The sequence below is a fragment of the Ptychodera flava genome, assembly GCF_041260155.1.
Source record: "Ptychodera flava strain L36383 chromosome 3 unlocalized genomic scaffold, AS_Pfla_20210202 Scaffold_27__1_contigs__length_13241970_pilon, whole genome shotgun sequence".
Taxonomy (NCBI): Eukaryota; Metazoa; Hemichordata; class Enteropneusta; family Ptychoderidae; genus Ptychodera; species Ptychodera flava.
In genome coordinates this window covers 6,131,453-6,152,020 of record NW_027248281.1, presented here as the reverse complement: position 1 = coordinate 6,152,020, position 20,568 = coordinate 6,131,453, and the positions used below count along the sequence as shown (strand labels likewise).

Sequence of the window (20,568 nt, the reverse complement as noted above, 5' to 3'; positions counted from 1 at the left end):
TGAACTCTGGTACGCAGCGCACTTTATTCGTGTAGCAGAGATGCCAGTACACAAACTTCTCAGCCACATCCATTGAAACGTCTGTTATTTAGGACGACTGTAAGGCAATTTTTAACTTCATTTCCATAGCCAACTCATGTCCATGGACATTGTATAAAGTAAAGTTTATTGGAGTGGTTCGCCAAAGGCAGTCCTCCGGTTAAGTAAAGTCAACTTTATTCTAGTGGGCCACCAAAGGTGGCCCGCCGGTAAAGAGGGTCGATCATGGCTATTGCATAAAGTAGACTTTACTGGACAGGGCCGCTGAAGGCGCACGGCCATTAAGATTGCCGTGGGGTATTACATAAAGTCAATTTATTGTAGTGGGCCGCCGCAGGCGGCCCGCCGATAAACAGGGTCGATCATGGCCATTGCATGAAGTAAACCTAATTGGAGTGGGCGGCCAAACGCGTCTGCCCGTTAAGAGGGTCATGGGTAATACATAATGTATATTTATTGTAGTGGGCCGCCGAAGGCAGCCCGCCGGTAAAGAGGGTCGATCATGGCCATGGCATAAAGTGAACTTTATTGTTGGTATTATGTTTTTGAAAATGTGGTGACCCCCCCTTTCCTACCGGTGAAAAAGCGATGACCCCCCCCCCTTTGCGGATTCCAAAATTACGATGACCCCCCCCCCCCGGATTTTGCCGCCCCCGGCCTTAAAAACTGAACGGTCCCTTACTACCTTTCTACGTATTGCTGAGTCTAAGGAATGCACGCAGCTCACTGCCACAGATTGCTATTCCTACCTCAATGGTGGGATTAACGCATGAACCTTCTGCTTTGGCCACGAATTCTGGCCACCGTTTGTAACCTTGGACTTTTTTCAACCGTAAATGGGTTGGGATCGGCTTAAAACGCGCCAGCATTACTTGACGACACACTGGTCGAATACGGTGACGTGGACCAAATGACAATGCATTGGAACTAAAACACACGCCTGACTTTAGAATAAGCTTCACACTTTAAGATCATAACATTAGTTCAGAAGAGATGGACGCAATTATATATTAATAAGTTAATTCCAAATAGCATAGTGGCACTCCTCTGTTACTAGTACTAATGGTCTTGGTGACGTTGGAACTACGCCTGTCTGACTTTCCTGTCTACAAACAAAGTGTTTCATGCACAATATCAAGGTGCATCACATTAATACAGCCGCAATGTTGAACTTTTACAATGTCCATCACGACAAATATATTTTGACTTTCATCAATCGCCAGCGTACAGTGTTGACTGGGTCAAGTAAAGACGTACGGACTGCATTTCGCTTGCATCGATTGAAATTTAGCACTACGATTTCACCTGTCAGGACAGGATGCGTTTACTAACGGCTGTAAACGAATGTCATTATATCCTTACACCAACTACCACCAATCTGCAGTTCCAACGATCCCCTCCTTGTTAGCTCGACCCAAAAACGAGAGCAGAGTAATAAACAACATTACTCTTTAAACTCTAATAAATGTATAGAGGATACGGTACGAATATCGAGGATACTATAGACAAGTTCGTTTGACTTGAAACTAAATCCTTATCCAGGTGTTCAGTCGGCCGTATCAGTACAGTAAAAAAGAAACAGAATTTTAGAAGTAACCTGAGATTAACTGTGATATATTACCTTCTTACGTTCCGAACTATGGCTCATTTAAAGGCACTTACAAGTAAGTTATTTATCATCAACAATTCGAAATAGTTTCGTTCATTGTTGGAACAGTAAGTAAATTTGCATACATAACAGTGACGTAATCCAGAATTTCGTTTTGTCAGTTACCGATGAAAACAAGGTGTAATATATCTGGTTCTGATCTCGGTGTCTCTATTGAAGTTCTTTGATCCATATCGTGACCCCTTGGCCAGTACAACTAGCCCTAACTAAAATTCTTTCAGCTGGATAACAGGTCAGAGAAGTCACTCATCCGTCAATAAATCTCCGGAAGTGGCTGAAATCTGTTACCCGCGCCATTAGGCAAAGTATCGACGCAGCATCGTTTCCATTGAAATATGCACCTACTGATCGAAGGCCGTCGTTTTCGAACAATTATTATTGCTTTATTTTTGCCTGAAGATATGGGAGGGTTCAGTGTCTGCTGAGCTGGAACATGGTAGAATGGGCAATCCTCACTTGAAGTCTCTCTCAGTGTTATCCTACACCACCTGGAACATTACTAGATTATTCAAATAAAAGCAAAACCAATGATATTTGAGTGAGTTTTGCTCACCGTATGATGGCTGCTGGTAGTATATCATGATGCACATGTCAGTGTCTGTTTTTTGTGCTGTCTGATGCTGAATTTATGAACTACCAAAACTCGGAAAACATGGAATAGAGTACAGTGACGCGGTAATACATATTGGGTTAAATCACCTCATGCATACAGAACGACTTCCATTATTTGTTCGTCTGGGGGATCAGACATCGCAATTGTGTGAATACAAATACCGTATTTAAGCCCATACGGAGTTTGTGTTTGCCCGATAAACTCAAGGGAAATAATTACTTTAATTTCTTTGTGTATTCTCTTTCAATTCCATGGGGTAAATTTATTTAACGCGTGTAATGCTTTGTTTACGTTCTGGAGCTTTCAGGTGTCGGCAGAGCTTTGTAGACTATGCATAGACCATAGAGAAATTACTATCTGTGGTCTATGGTGATAGTGGGCAGGCAGTATGGAGGAGTGAACCAGAGATGGAAGATGCATTACGTAACATGTTTTGCTTCTATTTCAAAATAGCAGCCCTTATCCTAAACACGAATGAATGGATAATCCATTGGTGTTTGATATCCACGTAATGTGATCTTTTAGCTTTACAAAAATCAGTTTGTATCGGCCAGGGCATGACCTCTCGGTTACTCTGCTTATCTTGCTGGCTGTGTTTCGCAAAGGTTAATCGTTGAACTACTTCATTACATTGTTTCAACTACCTCTGCATCATCATCATCATCATCATCATCATCATCATCATCGTTGTAACGAATAAAATATGGGAACTGAGCATCTTACTATGAATTTGGCGCCATTGTCAATTTGAAAGATTTCCTTACGTCTTACCTAATTGCTAGTCGATGAATGTAGAAGGCTACTTTTGATTTGAAGTTTTGATTTTCAAGGATAAATACAGGCAGGGCGAGTGGATCTGACCTACAACTTTCCATACCTGCTCATTTAGTTCCTGCTTGCTCGCTCTTTCAGTTCGCAAGCTAGTACGGTAACCATAAATACTTGCATTTTTTTCTTTTCAGTATGCTCTTTTGCAAGGTCACAGGTCACCAGGGATTGTTCAAGAACTCCGCCGGTGAGTAAAATAAGGCCATGGTGCGTAGATATTAATGCCCGTCACGTGACTTTACGGAGCACTCCGATTATCAGTTGCAGTGTTTCTGAATTCCAAGGTTTCCAATGATTTCATAATTGTTCCGAAAACGCCCTGGCAAATCTGAAAACAGTTTCAATAAAAAGCGGAGTTGGTTGTCTTATTGAGATAAAATATCAATCATTCAACTGATCAATACCGTACTCAGTGCTGGACACAGGTGACAAATTTTTTTTTTTCATGCGTACTGCCACTCAGCAGTCATGAAAGGGGAAGGGGCTATGGATAGAAAGACACTTCAATAGCGTATCAACATTAATAGACAAAATACGAACAGACAGAAGGAGAAAAATAACGAGACACGGAATGGAAGGATCGAACATCATCCAAGTCATGTTTCAAATTGTTAAGCAGGCCACTTGTGAGTGTTGTCATGTATTGCATCTGAATTTTTCTGACGTAGATACTTCCCGTTACTGTTGTCGATACAACGTCACGGATATCGCAGTTACGTAGTGAAATGTTGCGTTACAACAATCTACAGGCATACCTGGTCACGCCAAAGGACGCACACCAGGTGAGCATCAAATGTTCTGTACAGCACAGGAAAGAATAAATATTAATCTTCAGCTGTCTGCAGGCATCCTATGTTGAATTGCAGTTGACGTTCAAATGCTGACCGGCAACTCTGATAAAGTACCCCCACCTTCCGTGAGTTATGAATTGAGGGCTTAGGTAGTAACCTCACACAGTATACTCGCCGCCCTTGAAGACAGCTGTTTTAATATGTATAATAACATTTACGTTTTGCAGATGGACATGCACCGTTTTTCGTGCTGTTTTAAATTACATTATATACATGTAATTAGGCGAACCCGGATGAAGATATAATTTTTGGAGACAAAAGCGCAATTATAATATTGTTGTTAAGAACAAACTTAAGGCACCTCAACATGTATTTTATTAAGGCAAATGTTTAGAAACATTACTCCGTCCTGTCTTCTCCTAAAGATGATATACCCCTTTATACCTCCCCTAATTATGATACGATTACGTTGCACTTAAACCGACAGAGCGAATACACCGCACCGGTGGACATGCGACTCAAGTACATGAGTGGTTTTGATGGTTACAGAGGTAAGACGACACTTCACTTCAGTATCGATATAACGTGTCTGAAAGTTGCTGTCAATCAATCTTGAACATAGTGACAACAGGTCCAACTTAACTTGCACGATGTAGAACAGTATACCCGGTAGTTTTAATGTATGACGGTTTAGTTTATTCTGAACATTTTTGTCATTGATTGGGAGTAAAAACTTAAGGGCTATCAAGTGTTCATTTTCACTTTTTAGACTTAAGTGTGTATACTTGGGCACTTTGGTGTGTAAATGTGATTGTAATTCGCATCAGGCTATCGTGTGTCATGTTGTTGTTACTTCATTTCATATCGCTCCATATTCATCCACTTCACAGCTAAAATGTGCTCCCGTCCCTGACTGTGCATTCACAGTTAAGTCTGATCGAAGTGTTTTTATTCTATCACTTAGGTATTGCTGTGGTCACACAAAGTGAAGCTCTTCTTTGGATGGCCGAGGGCGACCGTGAGCGAGCCGAAGAGCTTGTGGACTGTAATTGGAAACTAATGATACCAGGTGCGCACAGTTGTCAGTCAAATTAGATCTGCATGGAGCAGGGGCATCGAACGCACGTTGTATAGAGGGACCGTACTTCATCCATCCAGTAGTCGTGGAATTGAGCAGATTTTCTTACCTCGAGCTCAATTTTAATTTTGTGAAAGTCACTTAAAATAATCATGTGTTGACTTGGCGTTGTAATCATCGTGCAGGGAGCAGTTTATAGCGTTACATTCTATTGTGATTTGATATTTAGACATTGCAGCTCAACTTAAAATATCATATGATTCACACAAATGCTGATCGTGAGCGTGTCTATGTAAACATTGAAATTATACTTCTTCATAAAATATTTTACTCCTAAACATCTTGTAGAGGCACAGGATTATATGGAACCCGAACATTGGTTGGCTGGAAATATTGCATTCGGTCGGATAGGAGTTGACCCGGAGTACATTTCATATGGTAAGTTTGATCATTTGCTTGGAATAGAAACTATTTCCACGTTTAGAATTCAATATAGCCTTGCTTGCTGTCCTACTTTCAGACGTGTTCCCTCAAAGTGTGGGGCAAGCATTGGGCGCTCATAAACAACTTGTAAATTCTCTGCAACAAAGCTTAGGTCATAACCACATTTAAGTACCTACTTTCTGAAAGCCTAGATATTGGCAAATGCTGTGTTTTGCATTTTGTAATCAAAGGTAACATAAGAATCATGTGACAGTCAACTTGAATAACCTCTCAAAGATCGCTTTTACCTTCCCCACACAAACACTGCCGTGTTTCCGGTCGAAATTCGCAAAGTGTTTCTCAGACTTATTTAAAATGCGTTTTTCGTTATGGACTCTTAAATGTGTCGGACCATGGACCGATGAATAATCAACCAGAAAAAATATCGGGTCTCAGATAACAATCTAGAGCCTCAGACCAAGATCGATACAACTACATTGAATCACACAAAATTCAGACAGAAACACTGCAGCGTTTGTATAAGGGAAGGAAAAGCACGATTTTTAGAGGTTATTCACATTATCTGTCATGTCATCCTTGCGTAAGCACTGATTACAAAAGCCAAACCATAGCATTCATAGACTTTCAAAAATAGATACACTAGAATGGTGTTACGAGTTCAGTTTTTTTAGAATTGTCTAATGCTGGATAATTACCAATGGCATGTAAGATATATCAGTTGTGCTATATTAAATGTAAACGTTATTTCTTCTGTCACAGGGGAATTTGAAAAGTTTTCCGAAGTTTTAAATCGAGAAGGTCTAGAATTAAGCGACATCACTGGTATTGTGGACACGATATGGGAGCAGGAGGGGCGCCCTCAACGACAGCCAGGTCCGCTTAGAAGTGTGCCGTACGATATAACAGGTGAATAAGAATGATGTGTGAGTTTTGCATTGAGCCCCAGCAGTTTAATCGCCATGTTTGCTCAAAATATGGCACGGTCACAAAAGTTTAATTGTTCTATTGTGGAGGTAGGAAGCCGCTACCTCCATGGTTCTCTAAAAAAGCGCCACAATGACCAGTTTTGTTACAATCTTAGCTCCCGTTGGAATTTTTATGTCTCGATGACGACTGACCTTTATTTTCGCACAAATCGTTATTCTCTGAGAGGTACCTCTTATGACAAGATGACAAAAACCTTCGACACCAACAGTAAAATGTTCATGCCCTCTTCACATATTTTAATGTACAAGAGCGCATGTGAAATACATTCATATCCACGGATAATCACTGACGTATTTCACTTCCTTTATCTTAGACATTTTAGACACTCTGCCCAATCTGTGTTATGACTCATCTCTTGTATTCCGCTTTTTTATGAATTTCTAGAATAAGTAATGTTATCGGTTTAATTTGGTGACAGGGTTTAAACTTAGACTCGGAAAATTAAAATGTTACCGTATTTTTTACCACTGAGAATCGGGAATCCCTCGTATGTCGGCAACCAAATATATGATGGCGTGTTGTGTAAACATTTTCCCGCAGTAGTCACACTACTGAGCGTGCGCGCATGGCAGAAGAAGCTGTTTTACATAATTCTAGCCTAAACAACAGTCAAGTCCATGCATAGGCTAGTATTAGGTGGAGTGTCTGCAGAACAATTTAAAAGTTTCGGTGTGAGTAACTGACATGACTTTCCTTGATTTCTTGGCAGGGAGAGACTGGCGGGCAAAGGTTCAAGACATCAGGGGATTGATGGAGGAGAAAAATGTGGGAGTTGTAGTTCTGTCGGACTTAACTGATGTTGCATGTGAGTATTAACAGGTGTATACTTATTTGAGACGGTTGTACAAAATTACACCAGTTGAAAAAATTGATAGCTGTGGAATTTGTGCATAAGCAAGTGATCCCTCTCACTTTGTAGTGTTGCTGGAAACCGTTGGTATATGTTTTACACGATTGGAACTAATTTTGGACTTTCAGATATTGTTAAAATGTCTCAAAAGTTTTAGGTGCCCTATAGCTGTGCTATATGTTACAATATAGCAAATTCCTCATAAAAACAAGTTTATAACTTAAAAAGAAAAACAAATGAGTTAACATTTGCAGATTAAACCGACATTACTTCACCATCCAATTCTCCCGAATTAGTTCCAATCGTTGTGAACTTTTCAGTTTATACTTTTTCCATATTTTGTTCTGTCTTTGACCTCGCCTATAAAAGTGTACCTTTATCATAATTTCTCAGAGCAGATAGTATACTTGTCGAATTTACACTGACTGGGATTATCTGTAAAATATTTCGATATATTCAATGATGTACTCCATTCCGAATCTCACCATTGTATGATCCCAGCAAGAAATCGGTTGGCAGTATTCGAGATAAGTGTAATATGATGGACTCTTAAAGATTTGCGAGGCTACTTGTTTATCTTTTTATTGTTTCTTATTTCTATCGATGCTACATTGCATTGGATACATTCAGTGATGGATTCTACGTACAGTAACTCCGGTCGATTTCATTTTCAGGGTTGTTTAATCTCCGAGGAGAGGACGTTCCCTATAATCCAGTATTCTTCGCCTATGCAATTGTCATGTCTGACAGAGTCAAGTAAGTTCCAGTTTATATGGTTCCAAAACTCGCTCAGAACAATGCGCCGGCTTCTTTATTCACCTATTTAATTAGAGTCAAATTTCTGACCCTGCACCCAAGTAATCGATAAATACTTCGACGATAACATATTTTATGTTTTGACAATTTTTCAACATATGAGAAGATATCTCAGCGTCTTAAGCATACCATCTGAATTGTTTACTGTCACATCTATTCACTCCCAACATTTCAGAAATATGCACGATGCATTTCAATACACGATGACAAAATCAGTTTACTCTAAATATTGCACGTGATCATCAGCTTAGTAGTACAAGTTTACAAAAGCTCACGCTATAACTAGTATCCGACCATATAGTATTGTTTACCTTGATGGATATCATGACAGGGTTTTCACTAAGATATCCGACAGGGCAGATTTTGAAAGCACAGGGGAGAACACGCGGGAGGCTGAGGGGAAGTGTCAGAGGGGTTGTCCCCTCTCTTACGAGGGATATTTTGAGAAAATTATGAAATTATGTATGCAATTGTGCAGTCTGGTGCAATATGACAGGTGTTTTCAATTTATCCTTTTACAAAGTAAAACTGTTAGAACATCCCAAGGGGAAGAGCATGAAAGGGGTGTCCCCTCTTACATAGAAAAATTAAAGAACGCGATGTGTGAAATCGTGTTTCAATTCATTTGCACCAAAAATTGAGTAACCCCCCTTCTTTCTCTCCCCATTTTGATCAACCCCTGTAGCTTTCAATTTTTTGAGTGACCCCTCAGATTCCTCCGACCCTCAGGCTGTAAATAATGACGGCTCCCTATTAGTCTATATGTATGACCCTTGGAAAGTATATTTGAAAGTTCATTGAACTGATTTATTATTCGTGGGCTTTTCATATTTGCAGAGAATGGTTTTCGTTGATACTAGAAATAGTGTCGTGTTGGCGGTAACACGAAGACGTTAAAGTGTGGCAACACCAATTTCATAGCCTAACTTGCGTGATTAATTTCGCTGAAAAGTTTTGATTGTGAGAGCAATAACAGATGAAGGCACGTTCCCAATACGGGATAATAGTCGCCAAGCGCACATCGAATAGGGAGATACAGGCGGAGATTCAGCCTGCCAGCCCTCAGGGATAGTCAGACCAGACAGGCACGCTGTCATTAGATCAAACACGGTGTATGGTACGCACATCTAAAACGATATTTTCCCGTCTTGTTTGCAGTCTGTACCTTGAGCAATCTAGAATCGACTCTGTTGAGTTGACGAAGTGTACTCTACCTGGCGATACATCTAATTGTGTCAGCATGGGGTATTATACTGGATTCACCTCAGACCTGGCTCAGTTAGCGGCGGGCGACTATGGCGTGGTCTGGTTCGAAGACACCACAAGCTATGCCGTCTATGACACAGTATCAAGGAATGGAGCTGTAAGTTTGCTTTAACTCACAATCTCAACCCTGGACATATTTTTCGCATTTGCCAAAAATCAAAATCAGCAAATATTCTAAATTTTAACGGATTTTGTGGGTCGCAGCCAACAAAAAGAAAAATAAACAGAAAATTTCCTCCGATCTACCAACCTTTATTATCGAGGTTATGTTACCAAAACACATTTAACGCGATTGGAACTAATTTTGGATAATTGGATAGTGAAGTAATGTCGATTTAATCTGCAAATGTAAGCTCATCTGCTTTTTTTTTGAGTTGCACACTTGTTTCTATAAGAAATTAGTAATATTGCAACACCCAGCTACTGGGCACCTAACGTTTGAGAAAGTTTAACAATATGAAGATCCAATTCTCCCAAATCAGTTCCAATGGTGTTATTTTTATTTTTCCTTATGAGTTGAGTTAGGTTAGTCTTTTTAAAAAGCAAGTTCGGTAAACAAATCAGACTTTCCTCAAAGCTGTGGACAGATATATATCAAAATAAAGTTAAATAAAAGAATAAGCTTCAGCACACTGTCACAAAATTGAAGCAATATTCTCTGACAGACTGTTGCGCAGCTGGTGGGGCGACGGCGATGGCCAACGGCCAGCCAGTAGATGCGCATGCCCAAGTAAGAGCGAGCGACTGGGGCCATTCTATAGAAAGAGATACAGACAACAAATTTTGTAAAGATCAGAGTCAAGAAGATGGTAGAGAAATTCAATGTGATTGAGGAACTGATATGCGCTCTGTCAAGTGTTTCAACGCCTACAAAAACCCATCAAACTGTATGCGATATTTTTACTTTTGCCGCCAGGATTTCACACCAGAGCTGTCGCCAGTAAAATTACTTAGAACACAGAAAAATTCGAGGGAACAGCAAGCTATACAAAATGTATTGGTAAGTGGTGATATTCAGTATAGTACAGATATTATTTGTACAGGCATGCGTGGCTATATGGGGCTATGCGTGCTGATAAAACACAATATGGAGAGAAACGACGAGAACTGCGAAAGACCCCGGGGAAAGACCCTACCGGTCATAGACTTTGTTCTTGAAATTATGGTGAGTGACCGTACCTTGAATGTGGACATTCACTAGATCACTTATCGTCGCTGAGGGCGCACTTACGCGTATGACAGGATCAAACTGTTTTCATGCATGGAGACGCTCGGCAACGCGTTCTCCAACAGTACTCTCTGTCCACTTCTGCATTATTGAGATACAATAATGCCATTTCATTATAATACCTCATGTTTCCAATAACTGTATAGCAAGTTTCTTTTCACTCGTTTAAATGCCTTAGTTACTAAACAACGTCAAATTATGGAAATAAGAAACTTCAACCTAGGTCCTTGCCACATATCTGCAAATTTTATACTGTGAGCTGAGTGTTTTTGATCATTCGTGCGTTTTACAAATATAACAAATGAGGTCAAAAGGAATGGTTCATTTTCTATCCTCTTTCCTTTGCTTTGTATTCGGGATCACGTTAGGTTGGTCTCTGCCTTTTTATCAATCAAGCAATCAATATATCGATCAATTTTTATTATCCCAATTTGAGCAATTAGCTCTGCGGTAGTGACAAACATGTATTTATCATTTACAAACTATGACAATTTAAAACGCAAATCAAATTCATGACGTAATGGATGCTAAAACTTGAAATGTACCAGTGAGATGGAATTCCCTTTGTGTAAAACGTGCTTGTCGTATAAGTCTGATAGACCAGGCTAGTTTGTTGTTCTCCGATAATCTTGCTGCAAATATTAATTATCTTACCCCTTCTGTTGCTATTCTTAACATTTAAATTCCCATAGCAGAAGACAATTGAAAATATGAAATTACTCTTGATGAATGGTTTATATAACAGCGTCTTTAGAGTCTTATTTACATCATTTCTTAGGAAAAAACATGTCACTGCTGGCCTTTGCTGCAAACAATATGACATCCCAGTGTAACGTGTTATCCAATGTGGAGCCAAGATAGCTATACTTCTTTACAGTCTCAATTTCAATTTCAGACCCGTCTATAATCGTCACGGTTGGCTCTTGTGAAAATTTAGCCCTCCTAAAATCAATACACATATCTTTAGTTTTGCTAACATTCAATTCAAGAAATTATATTTTACAAAACTCAAAGAAATCATCAAATTTAGCACCGTGACAGTTCCCAATAACCGAATCGTTGGCTAACTTCACAGGACAGCAACCAAATGCAATACTCAAATGAATACAAATCGTTGGCCAACTTCACAGGACAGCAACAAAATGCCATACTCAAATGAATACAAATCGTTGGCTAACTTCACAGGACAGCAACAAAATGCAATACTCTTACAAATGAATATAGAGACCGAGCAAATCTTTACATCTTACATTAATCACACGTATTGCAATCTAAACACTTTTGATCCATATGGTGTGATATAAAAGCACGAAAATCTCATTTACAGTTGAAGGATTCCGTAGCAGTGTGTGAGTTCCTCTACTGGTTGGAAGAGGAGGTAAGGATGTTTGCTAAATTGACGAAAATACTCCTTCAAATTTGGAAAGATTCTCTGATATGGAGATATCCAGGTTGACAAACATACAACAGCGATGTTCTGTCGATATCCCTGCACTTACCTCTCTGCCCATAGTGATATTTAGGCAAGTGTTTGGATTTGACATTTTGTGACTTTTGCGAGCAATGGAAATGAAATTGTCGACCTAGGAAAGATCATTTTTAACAAAAAAGCCGAACACCAAACTTGTAGTGGTCGTTTGGGATGAACACACAGAAAATCCCACGTTTTAACGAGTACAACACGAGCACATCTATTTCAACATTAAGAATTTTACATGACGTGTTGGTTATATAAAAACTTATACACGTTTCATGATCGTCTAGAGGTTAACATGAAGTGTTTCTCTAGAGAAATGCAATCCGTCCTGAAAATATCTTTGCATTTGTTTTATGACACAGGTGGTGACGAAGGGTTCGTCGTCAGTGACAGAATCATCGACAAGGGACAAACTGGCGCAATTCAGACAGTTGAGTAGCAATATCATCTGACAAGCTCTGATTTGTTCATTTTATTACAAAACGTATCACTGATATCAACCTTTGCCAGACCCTCTCTGTCAAATTAATTGAAGGCATGTCCTCTTACTTGCACCAAATATGCTTGTTAATGACTAGCAAATGCAACTCTGGAAAGACAGTAGCAAGCTAGTGTTGTGCGTGCGGGGGCGGGGGTCAGTCTTCCAGTCGGAGATTGAACGGCTCAACGCAGAACAGTTGGAGAGAGAGAGAGAGAGAGAGAGAGAGAGAGAGAGAGAGAGAGAGAGAGAGAGAGAGAGAGAGAGAGAGAGAGAGAGAGAGAGAGAGAGTGTGTGGTGTGTGTGTGTGTGTGTAAGAGAGAGAGAGAGGGAGTGAGGGTGGGCGGGAGGGAGGGGACAGATATGGGAAAGAAACATACGACAGACTGAGGAACAGAGGAACAGAATGTGTGGCAGGGATCAAACCATATTCAGAGGGTCGGATTTAGTAAATAAGTTATTTGTTATAGTTTGCCGTCCGTCCGTTCTCGACTCTATTATTTGCAGTATTCTTTGGATATGCGGGTTTTTGTTCTTTATTTTTTAATTGTTTTATTTTGGATTTTTTTCAGAAACCTTGGTGACTATAAGGGCGACAGTATTCCACCAGTGTCGGCATTTGGAACCAATACAGGCACGATGGATCATATGTAAGTGTCGATGTTTATGATCTTCATTGTCCTTACAGAGAATACTCACAAAGCATTTTGCAGATATGGAACCTTGGTCGTGGCTTTGCAGTAACTATTACCAATACGCAACTCTCACAAAGTGGCAATGTTCGGGGATTAGTTACCGTCATCTCGTTGTCACCTACCTCAGCAGAGTTGCGAAGCAAAGAACATCAACACTAAACTTCATGATTATTTCGCTTCACTTTCATTACAGGCCTGCACGTGGAAACGACAAGACAATCAGAACAGACGGTTTGTACCTGTTTGACAGTGGAGCTCAGTACACGTAAGTGCGAATGCCTGGCTTGGCGGAAGAGGGCAGGCGAAAGGAGGGATTTGTTGAGGCGTAAAGACATTTGACTTGACATTGTTCGGGAATTTTTACATTATAGATGAGAATATATGTAGGACAAAACCTTACATCATTATAAAAATTGTTCCCACTTTGATAATTACTTGAATTAATGAGATTTTAAGATCGTTTGTTCTATAAAGCGCATTTGATGACTAGTCTCAAAGTTTCAGTCTTATGATGATGTGATATGTAGTGTCCCTTTATTGTTCGTGGACTTGTGATGTGTAGATTTATTCGTTCACGTTCACATGATTAGCAATATTGTCAAGGTGATATGTGCTAACGAATTGGAAGTCATCACTTAACCATTGTTATGTTAAACAAATTCGGCAGTTGCCGTTAATCGCGAAAATCTCATCAGGTTTCCGCTGTTACCCTTCAAACTTACATGTCCGAAATGCATCATTATCGCATTTCTCGTTGTAACAGAGACGGCGTCACAGACATGTCACGAACTGTCCATCTTGGAACACCGACAGACGAAGAAGCAGTAAGCATTCATTCACTTTAAACTTCTTAATATTTGAACAATGAGAGTGATGACATTATGTTTACTTTTATGTTTTATAAAAAAGTATGATGTGCATCTTAATATGGTCAGCGGCAATTTTGCTTGTTGTAGAAAGTTCGAAGACTTGATGTTATCTTCTAAATTCGTCATGTTTACATCGTGACATCATTACATCATTGTATTTTCCGTCTCCAGAGGGCGTACACTCGTGTTCTTCAAGGGCTGATATCCCTGTCCACAGCCGTATTTCCTGAAGGCACTTACGGTAAATATTTGTGTTTATCAATATCTGATATCATTACATTGCTATCACTATCAAATGCTACACAAAGAAACACCATTTTGTATAATACAAACACAATAACGTTCTGTGTATTAATATGATACTATGAAACCTGACTATTCACCGTTTATTACAATTGTCAAGTGTGATTTATGTCACACATTATTGATCTTTATTAAAGCTCCACTAGCTGTAACTTTTGGTTATTTTCTCGGTGTTTGGGTTCCGTGTATCAACAACAATTTCTCATCAAAATCCCTATGTCATGCTGCTGAGCCCAGTATTCTGCTTGTCAACACACCCTGTACATGTGTAATGACCATTGTTATTGTTGACAAATGAATTTTAGTCCGGACTTGAATATAATTTTCAACAATAACAAGGCATGATCATGCACACAAAGGATGCATTAACAAGCTAAATACTTGGTATTTCATCATGGTTCAGGGATTCACATTAGAAATGGTAGTTGAAACACAGAACAAAAATACTGAAAAAATAGCTAAAAGTTACAGCTAATGGAGCTTTAATGGGTGTGTTAACTGGCAGACTGTCGAGTTTCTCAAGGCTCTATGTTTTACGTCTGTGTCTCCAAACAAAGGCGTTTGTCTATGATATACTTGGTGAAAAGTTGTATTTATTCGTATTGTGTGGCTTGATCTGACCATTGCTATCGTATTGTACCGTTAATCCAGGTGATGATATCGATGTATTGGCGAGGCGCCCTCTGTGGCAGGATGGTATGGAATATTCCAGAGCAACGGGACATGGCTTTGGAACTTTTGTTGTACACGAAAGTAAGTGCTTCTTTTGTTTATTTTTGTTCTTTGGAGAAGCGTCTTTTATCTGAATCAGATGTGTTTCACTTGTTACGTGCAGAGAAAACGAACAAAAGGGTGAACTCAGCAGTTAACGTTTAAACAAAATTTATTACGAGAATAAAACTAATTGCTAAGTTAGGGATAGAATACAAGCTTTAAAGTGTACAGACTACTTATCTCAGCTGGGACGGCAAAGCTCCAGTCTCAGAGTTGTAACAGTCAGTTGGATGAATGAACAGTCCTTGCAGGCTTGAAGCTGCACAAAGTCCACAGTATAAATCCAGCGTTGGCAGTGAAGGTCTTGAAAAGTCTTGAGAATGACTACTGCTGGAGTTTAGTAACACACAAGAGACACGATCCCAAAAGTCTGACTGGAAGCTGTGCACGTCCCTTTTATAAAGGCATATAAGAACAATCTAGAACTTTTATTGACATGCTAATTACTGTTCTAAAATTATCTCCCTTACACAACTAATCAACTTTCCAGAACATTCCAAACATGACTAATTGAATTCAAGGTTGTGAGGTCGTCAAGGGCAGTGACCTTGAGAATGTTCTAGACTAATTGAACTCAGGTCATGATGAGTGTGGGGGAAATGACCTACATAACACACCCCCTCTTCAAAAAAGAAAATTTTTCAATTAAAAATCTTTCTTTTACAAATGTAATCTTAAAAGTGTGAACAACAATAAGTTCTAAATACGAGAGAGACAGTCTGCAATTAAATTGTCTCTGCCTTTGATATGTCTAATGTCAAGATTAAACTCCTGTAACATTAAACTCCATCTTAGCAATCTCTGATTTTTGCCTTTGAATTTCTGCAGAAAAACAAGAGGGTTGTGATCAATATAAACCACTATTGGCTGATTTGAAGAAGTAACATAAACTTCAAAATGCTGTAAAGCTAATATCAAAGATAAACACTCTTTTTCAATTGTAGAGTAGTTTCTCTGGGATTTGTTAAATTTGCGTGAAAAATAGCAAACAGGATGATCTATACCATGACTATCCTCTTGCAATAAAACAGCACCAGCAGCCGTATCACTAGCATCTACAGCTAATTTGAATGGCAAAGTGAAATCTGGTGCAGACAACACTGGGGCACTTTGCAGTATGGCTTTAAGTGTATCAAATGCCTGTTGGCATTGCTCTGACCAAACAAACTTTACTTTCTTTTTAAGTAAGTTAGTCAAAGGCTCAGTAATTGTGGAGAAATTTGGACAGAATTTTCTGTAGTAACCAGCCATACCGAGAAAGCGCATCAGTTGTCGTTTGCAGTTTGGTATGGGAAAACTTGAAATGGCACTGATTTTGCATCAACAGGTTTTACCTCACCCTGTCCTACAGTATGTCCGAGGTAAGTTACCCTAGCCCAACCAAACTCAGATTTGGCAAGGTTGACAGTCAACATTGCTTTGCTCAGTCTCTCAAAGAACTTCCGCATGAGCTTGATGTGTTCCTCCCAGGTGTCACTATACAGGACGACGTCGTCAACGTAAGCTGCACATCCGTCTAGCCCGGATATGACGTCGTTGATCATCCGTTGGAACGTTGCCGGAGAGTTCTTCATTCCGAATGGCATCACCTTGTACTGGAACAATCCGTCTGGTGTAACAAAGGCGGATATTTCACGAGCACGATCCGTCAGAGGGACTTGCCAAAATCCCTTCAGTAGGTCAAATTTCGTCACATACTTGGCTTTTCCCACTCGGTCGATGCAGTCATCAATCCTCGGGATTGGGAAAGTGTCTGTCTTTGTTAAAGTGTTGACCTTCCTAAAGTCCGTGCACATACGATAACTGTGATCTGATTTGGGAACAAGTATGCACGGCGAACTCCAGTTACTTTTACTGGGTTCAATAAAGTCATTGTCCAGCAGGTATTTGACTTCTTCCTGGAGATATTTTGCTTTTGTTGGATTCAGTCTGTATGGATGTTGTTTTACACGCTTACTGTCCCCAACATCAACGTCGTGATAGATGACGTTTGTCCTCGTTGGAACATCTTGAAACAGGTGTTTATATTCGTGGAGCAGTTCTTTCACCTGTTGTTGTTGTTCTGGCTGGAGGTGTGCCAACTTTGTAGACTCCAGCTTCTCCAGGATTTCTGAGTTCTGAAGCTTGACCGAGCCCAGCTTTGAGTTTAGAGTATTTTCACTCAAGTCAGTTTCAGTATCACTATCTTCATAATGGCCAGAACTGACGGTACTGACAGGCTGAGTTATAGTAGGATTATCCCTATCCAAATATGGCTTAAGCATATTTATGTGACATAGCTGTTTTTGTTTTCGCCTGTCAGGTGTTATTATGATGTAATTTAAATCACTCAATTTCTTATCAATTAGATATGGCCCAAAGTAACGAGCATGGAGTGGTTTGCCAGGAATCGGAAGTAGAACAAGAACCTTTTGACCCGGTTCAAACTTCCGTTTTGAGGTGCTTTTATCATATTTGGTTTTCATTGACTGCTGAGATGACTCAAGATTTTCTCTGGCTAATTCACATGCTTTAGAGAGTTTTGTACGAAAATCTGACACATATTGCAAAATATTCAGACAATCATCACCGTCTGATAGGAATTTCTCTTTAACGAGCTTAAGTGGGCCACGGACTGTATGTCCAAATACAAGCTCAAATGGGCTATAACCAAGAGACTCCTGAATTGACTCTCTAACAGCAAAGAGCAAAAAATGAATTCCTTCATCCCACTGCTTCTCTGTGTCAAAACAGTAGGTCCTAATCATGTTTTTCAAAGTTTGATGAAATCGCTCAAGAGCACCCTGACTTTCTGGATGATAGGCGGATGACCTATACTGTTTAATGCCTAGCTGATCCATTACTTGTTGAAAAATTCCAGACATAAAGTTGGAGCCTTGATCGGACTGGACACATTTAGGGAGGCCGAATAAAGTGAAAAATTTGACTAAAGCTCTCACTATAGTCTTTGTCTTTATTTCTCAGTGGTATGGCTTCGGGGAACCGAGTTGATGTACACATTATTGTCAGCATGTACTCATTTCCTGATCTTGTTTTTGGTAGGGGCCCAACACAGTCTATTAGTATCCTACTAAATGGTTCTTGAAATGCAGGAATTGGCTGTAAAGGGGCCTTTGGAATGGTCTGATTTGGCTTTCCTACCATTTGACATGTGTGACAAGTTTTACAGAAATGTGCTACATCCTGCCTGAGATTAGGCCAATAAAAGTGACTGAGAATTTTATGATAAGTTTTCCTGACTCCTAAGTGACCAGCCCAGGGGGTTTCATGGGCCAGGCGCAATATTTCAGCATGGTAGGGCTTTGGAACCACAATTTGATGTTTTATAGCCCAATCGTCATCAACCAAAACATCTGGAGGTCTCCATTTACGCATGAGAATACCAGATTTTGTATAATAGGAAACAGAGCTATCTGAAGTTTTACCTTCATCATCTACCCTGTCAAACAAAGACAAAATATCTGGGTCTTTGTGTTGTTCTGCAATGAGATTTGATCTAGAAAATGTCTGACTTTGGTCAGCAGAAGTTTTACTGGAAGTTTCAAATCCACGAGGGATAACGGAATGCTCCGTGTCAAACACCTGACTGAGAAAGGTGTCATTTAAGTCAACATCTGTGACATTATTTTTGAGAGTATTTTGATTCTCAGAGTTTTTTTGACATGGCTCGAGTAATGGCACATGATGGGAAAAGGCCGGGAATGTCTTCCTCTATTGGCTCTGGATTTTGATCTAAACTAGGATTATCAGTCACAAGTGGATTAGTAATGACCTTGTCCCCAGCAAGGTCGTTTCCAAGAAGAAGGTGAATCCCTTCAAAAGGCAAAAAAGGCCTAATACCTAAAGTCACAGGTCCAGAAACAAAGTCCGAAGACAAATAGACATTATGGAGAGGAACAGGAATAAAGTCATTGCAATCTACCCCCTTAATAAGAACTTTAGAACCTGAAAATGACTTTTCAGAAAACGGCAGGGTATCTGCCAACAAAAGAGACTGGGAAGCCCCGGTATCTCTTAAAATTTTGACAGGGGTAGCGGAAGAGAAATCACTAGAAAGTGATATAAAACCATCATGAATAAATGGTTCGAAAATACCCATAATGCTATCTTGAGAAGAATTGACCTTGACCTCATTAATTGGGGATAAGAGGGGTTTAACCTCAGAAAATGTGTTACACACATTATTAGACTCTAATTGAGTTGATGAAGAAATAAAGCCGGTGGGCTTAAATCTACTTTGACCTTCACGTTTCTTTTCAATTTGAAACAATCTGACATTAAATGGCCGTCTTTCTTACACTAACTACAAGAAAGTGTACCAAACTGTTTGCCAGAAGGAGATTGAGACTTGGGATCTGATGATGTGGAAGTGTTACTTGAATTTTGTGAACTGTTGTCATTTGATTTCCTACTCTCCTTTGAAAAATTCTTGGATGAAAAGGAGGAGTTAAATTTACCTGCATTGTTTCTGTATGAAAAGGACTGGGATGGTTTGCTGAGAAATGAAGATTTGTGGGTCAATGAATAATCATCGGCCAAACGTGCAGCAACCTCCAATGTATCTGCCTTTTGTTCATTGATAAACGTCTGATGTCACTCCGAATGCACCTTTAAATTCCTCAATCAAAACAAGCTGTCGTAATTTGTCATAATTCTGACTGACCTTTTCAGAAGAGCACCAACGATCAAACAGTTGTTCTTTTGTTCGAGCAAATTCAACATAAGTTTGATCCTTCACCTTCTCACAATCCCTAATTTCTGACGGTAAGCTTCAGGCACCAACTCATAGCCCTTGAGAATTAATTCCTTCACAGAATCATAATCTGAAGCCTGCTCTACTGACAACTGAATGTAAATTTCTCTGGCTTTACCCACCAAAGCACTCCAAAGCATTGACAGCATAGACCAGGACTCCTTAGGCCAATTCAGACTCTGAGCAATTTTCTCAAAATGGAGGAAATATTTATCAACATCCTTTTCTTGGAAAGGGGGAACTAACCTGAAATGCTTAGTGATGTCAAACTTGTCTGAAGGGAAGAATTTTCCTGACTGTCCAAGCTCTAAACGTTTTATTTCTACCTGCAATCGCTGTTCTTCTAATCGCAATTCTTTTTCTTTCTGTCTTTCTTCCATTGCTAACTTTTCACGTGCCAAATCTGCCTGTATTTCTAACTCTAATTTTCTGAGTTCAAAGGAAGACTCAGGTTCATAATCTTTTAAGGCAGACTCCTCAAAATGGCCTGCATTAACTAAATGTTTTGCAATCTTGAACTGTATTTCTCGCTTGCGCATAGATCTTTTGACATCTACTTTAAGGAAATTTGCCAGTGCTATGAGGTTGTCTTTTCTGAGGGAATTAAATG

At 39.6% G+C, this 20,568-nt stretch overlaps 1 protein-coding gene across 1 annotated transcript in view; it reads left to right on the top strand.

Moving 5' to 3' along the window:
• The window catches only part of LOC139126228 (xaa-Pro aminopeptidase 1-like), a 37,772-nt gene that overhangs the window by 11,886 nt on the left and 5,318 nt on the right, over positions 1–20,568 (top strand). The window contains exons 2-18 of the mRNA XM_070692276.1: positions 3,284–3,336; positions 3,818–3,931; positions 4,428–4,491; positions 4,905–5,009; positions 5,367–5,456; positions 6,222–6,368; positions 7,159–7,254; positions 7,974–8,055; positions 9,274–9,478; positions 10,298–10,381; positions 11,937–11,987; positions 12,449–12,516; positions 13,137–13,214; positions 13,453–13,524; positions 14,023–14,083; positions 14,300–14,369; positions 15,083–15,184. Of these exons, the coding sequence (XP_070548377.1) occupies positions 3,284–3,336; positions 3,818–3,931; positions 4,428–4,491; positions 4,905–5,009; positions 5,367–5,456; positions 6,222–6,368; positions 7,159–7,254; positions 7,974–8,055; positions 9,274–9,478; positions 10,298–10,381; positions 11,937–11,987; positions 12,449–12,516; positions 13,137–13,214; positions 13,453–13,524; positions 14,023–14,083; positions 14,300–14,369; positions 15,083–15,184 (1,542 nt within the window). The remainder of the gene's footprint in view (positions 1–3,283; positions 3,337–3,817; positions 3,932–4,427; positions 4,492–4,904; positions 5,010–5,366; positions 5,457–6,221; positions 6,369–7,158; positions 7,255–7,973; positions 8,056–9,273; positions 9,479–10,297; positions 10,382–11,936; positions 11,988–12,448; positions 12,517–13,136; positions 13,215–13,452; positions 13,525–14,022; positions 14,084–14,299; positions 14,370–15,082; positions 15,185–20,568) is intronic.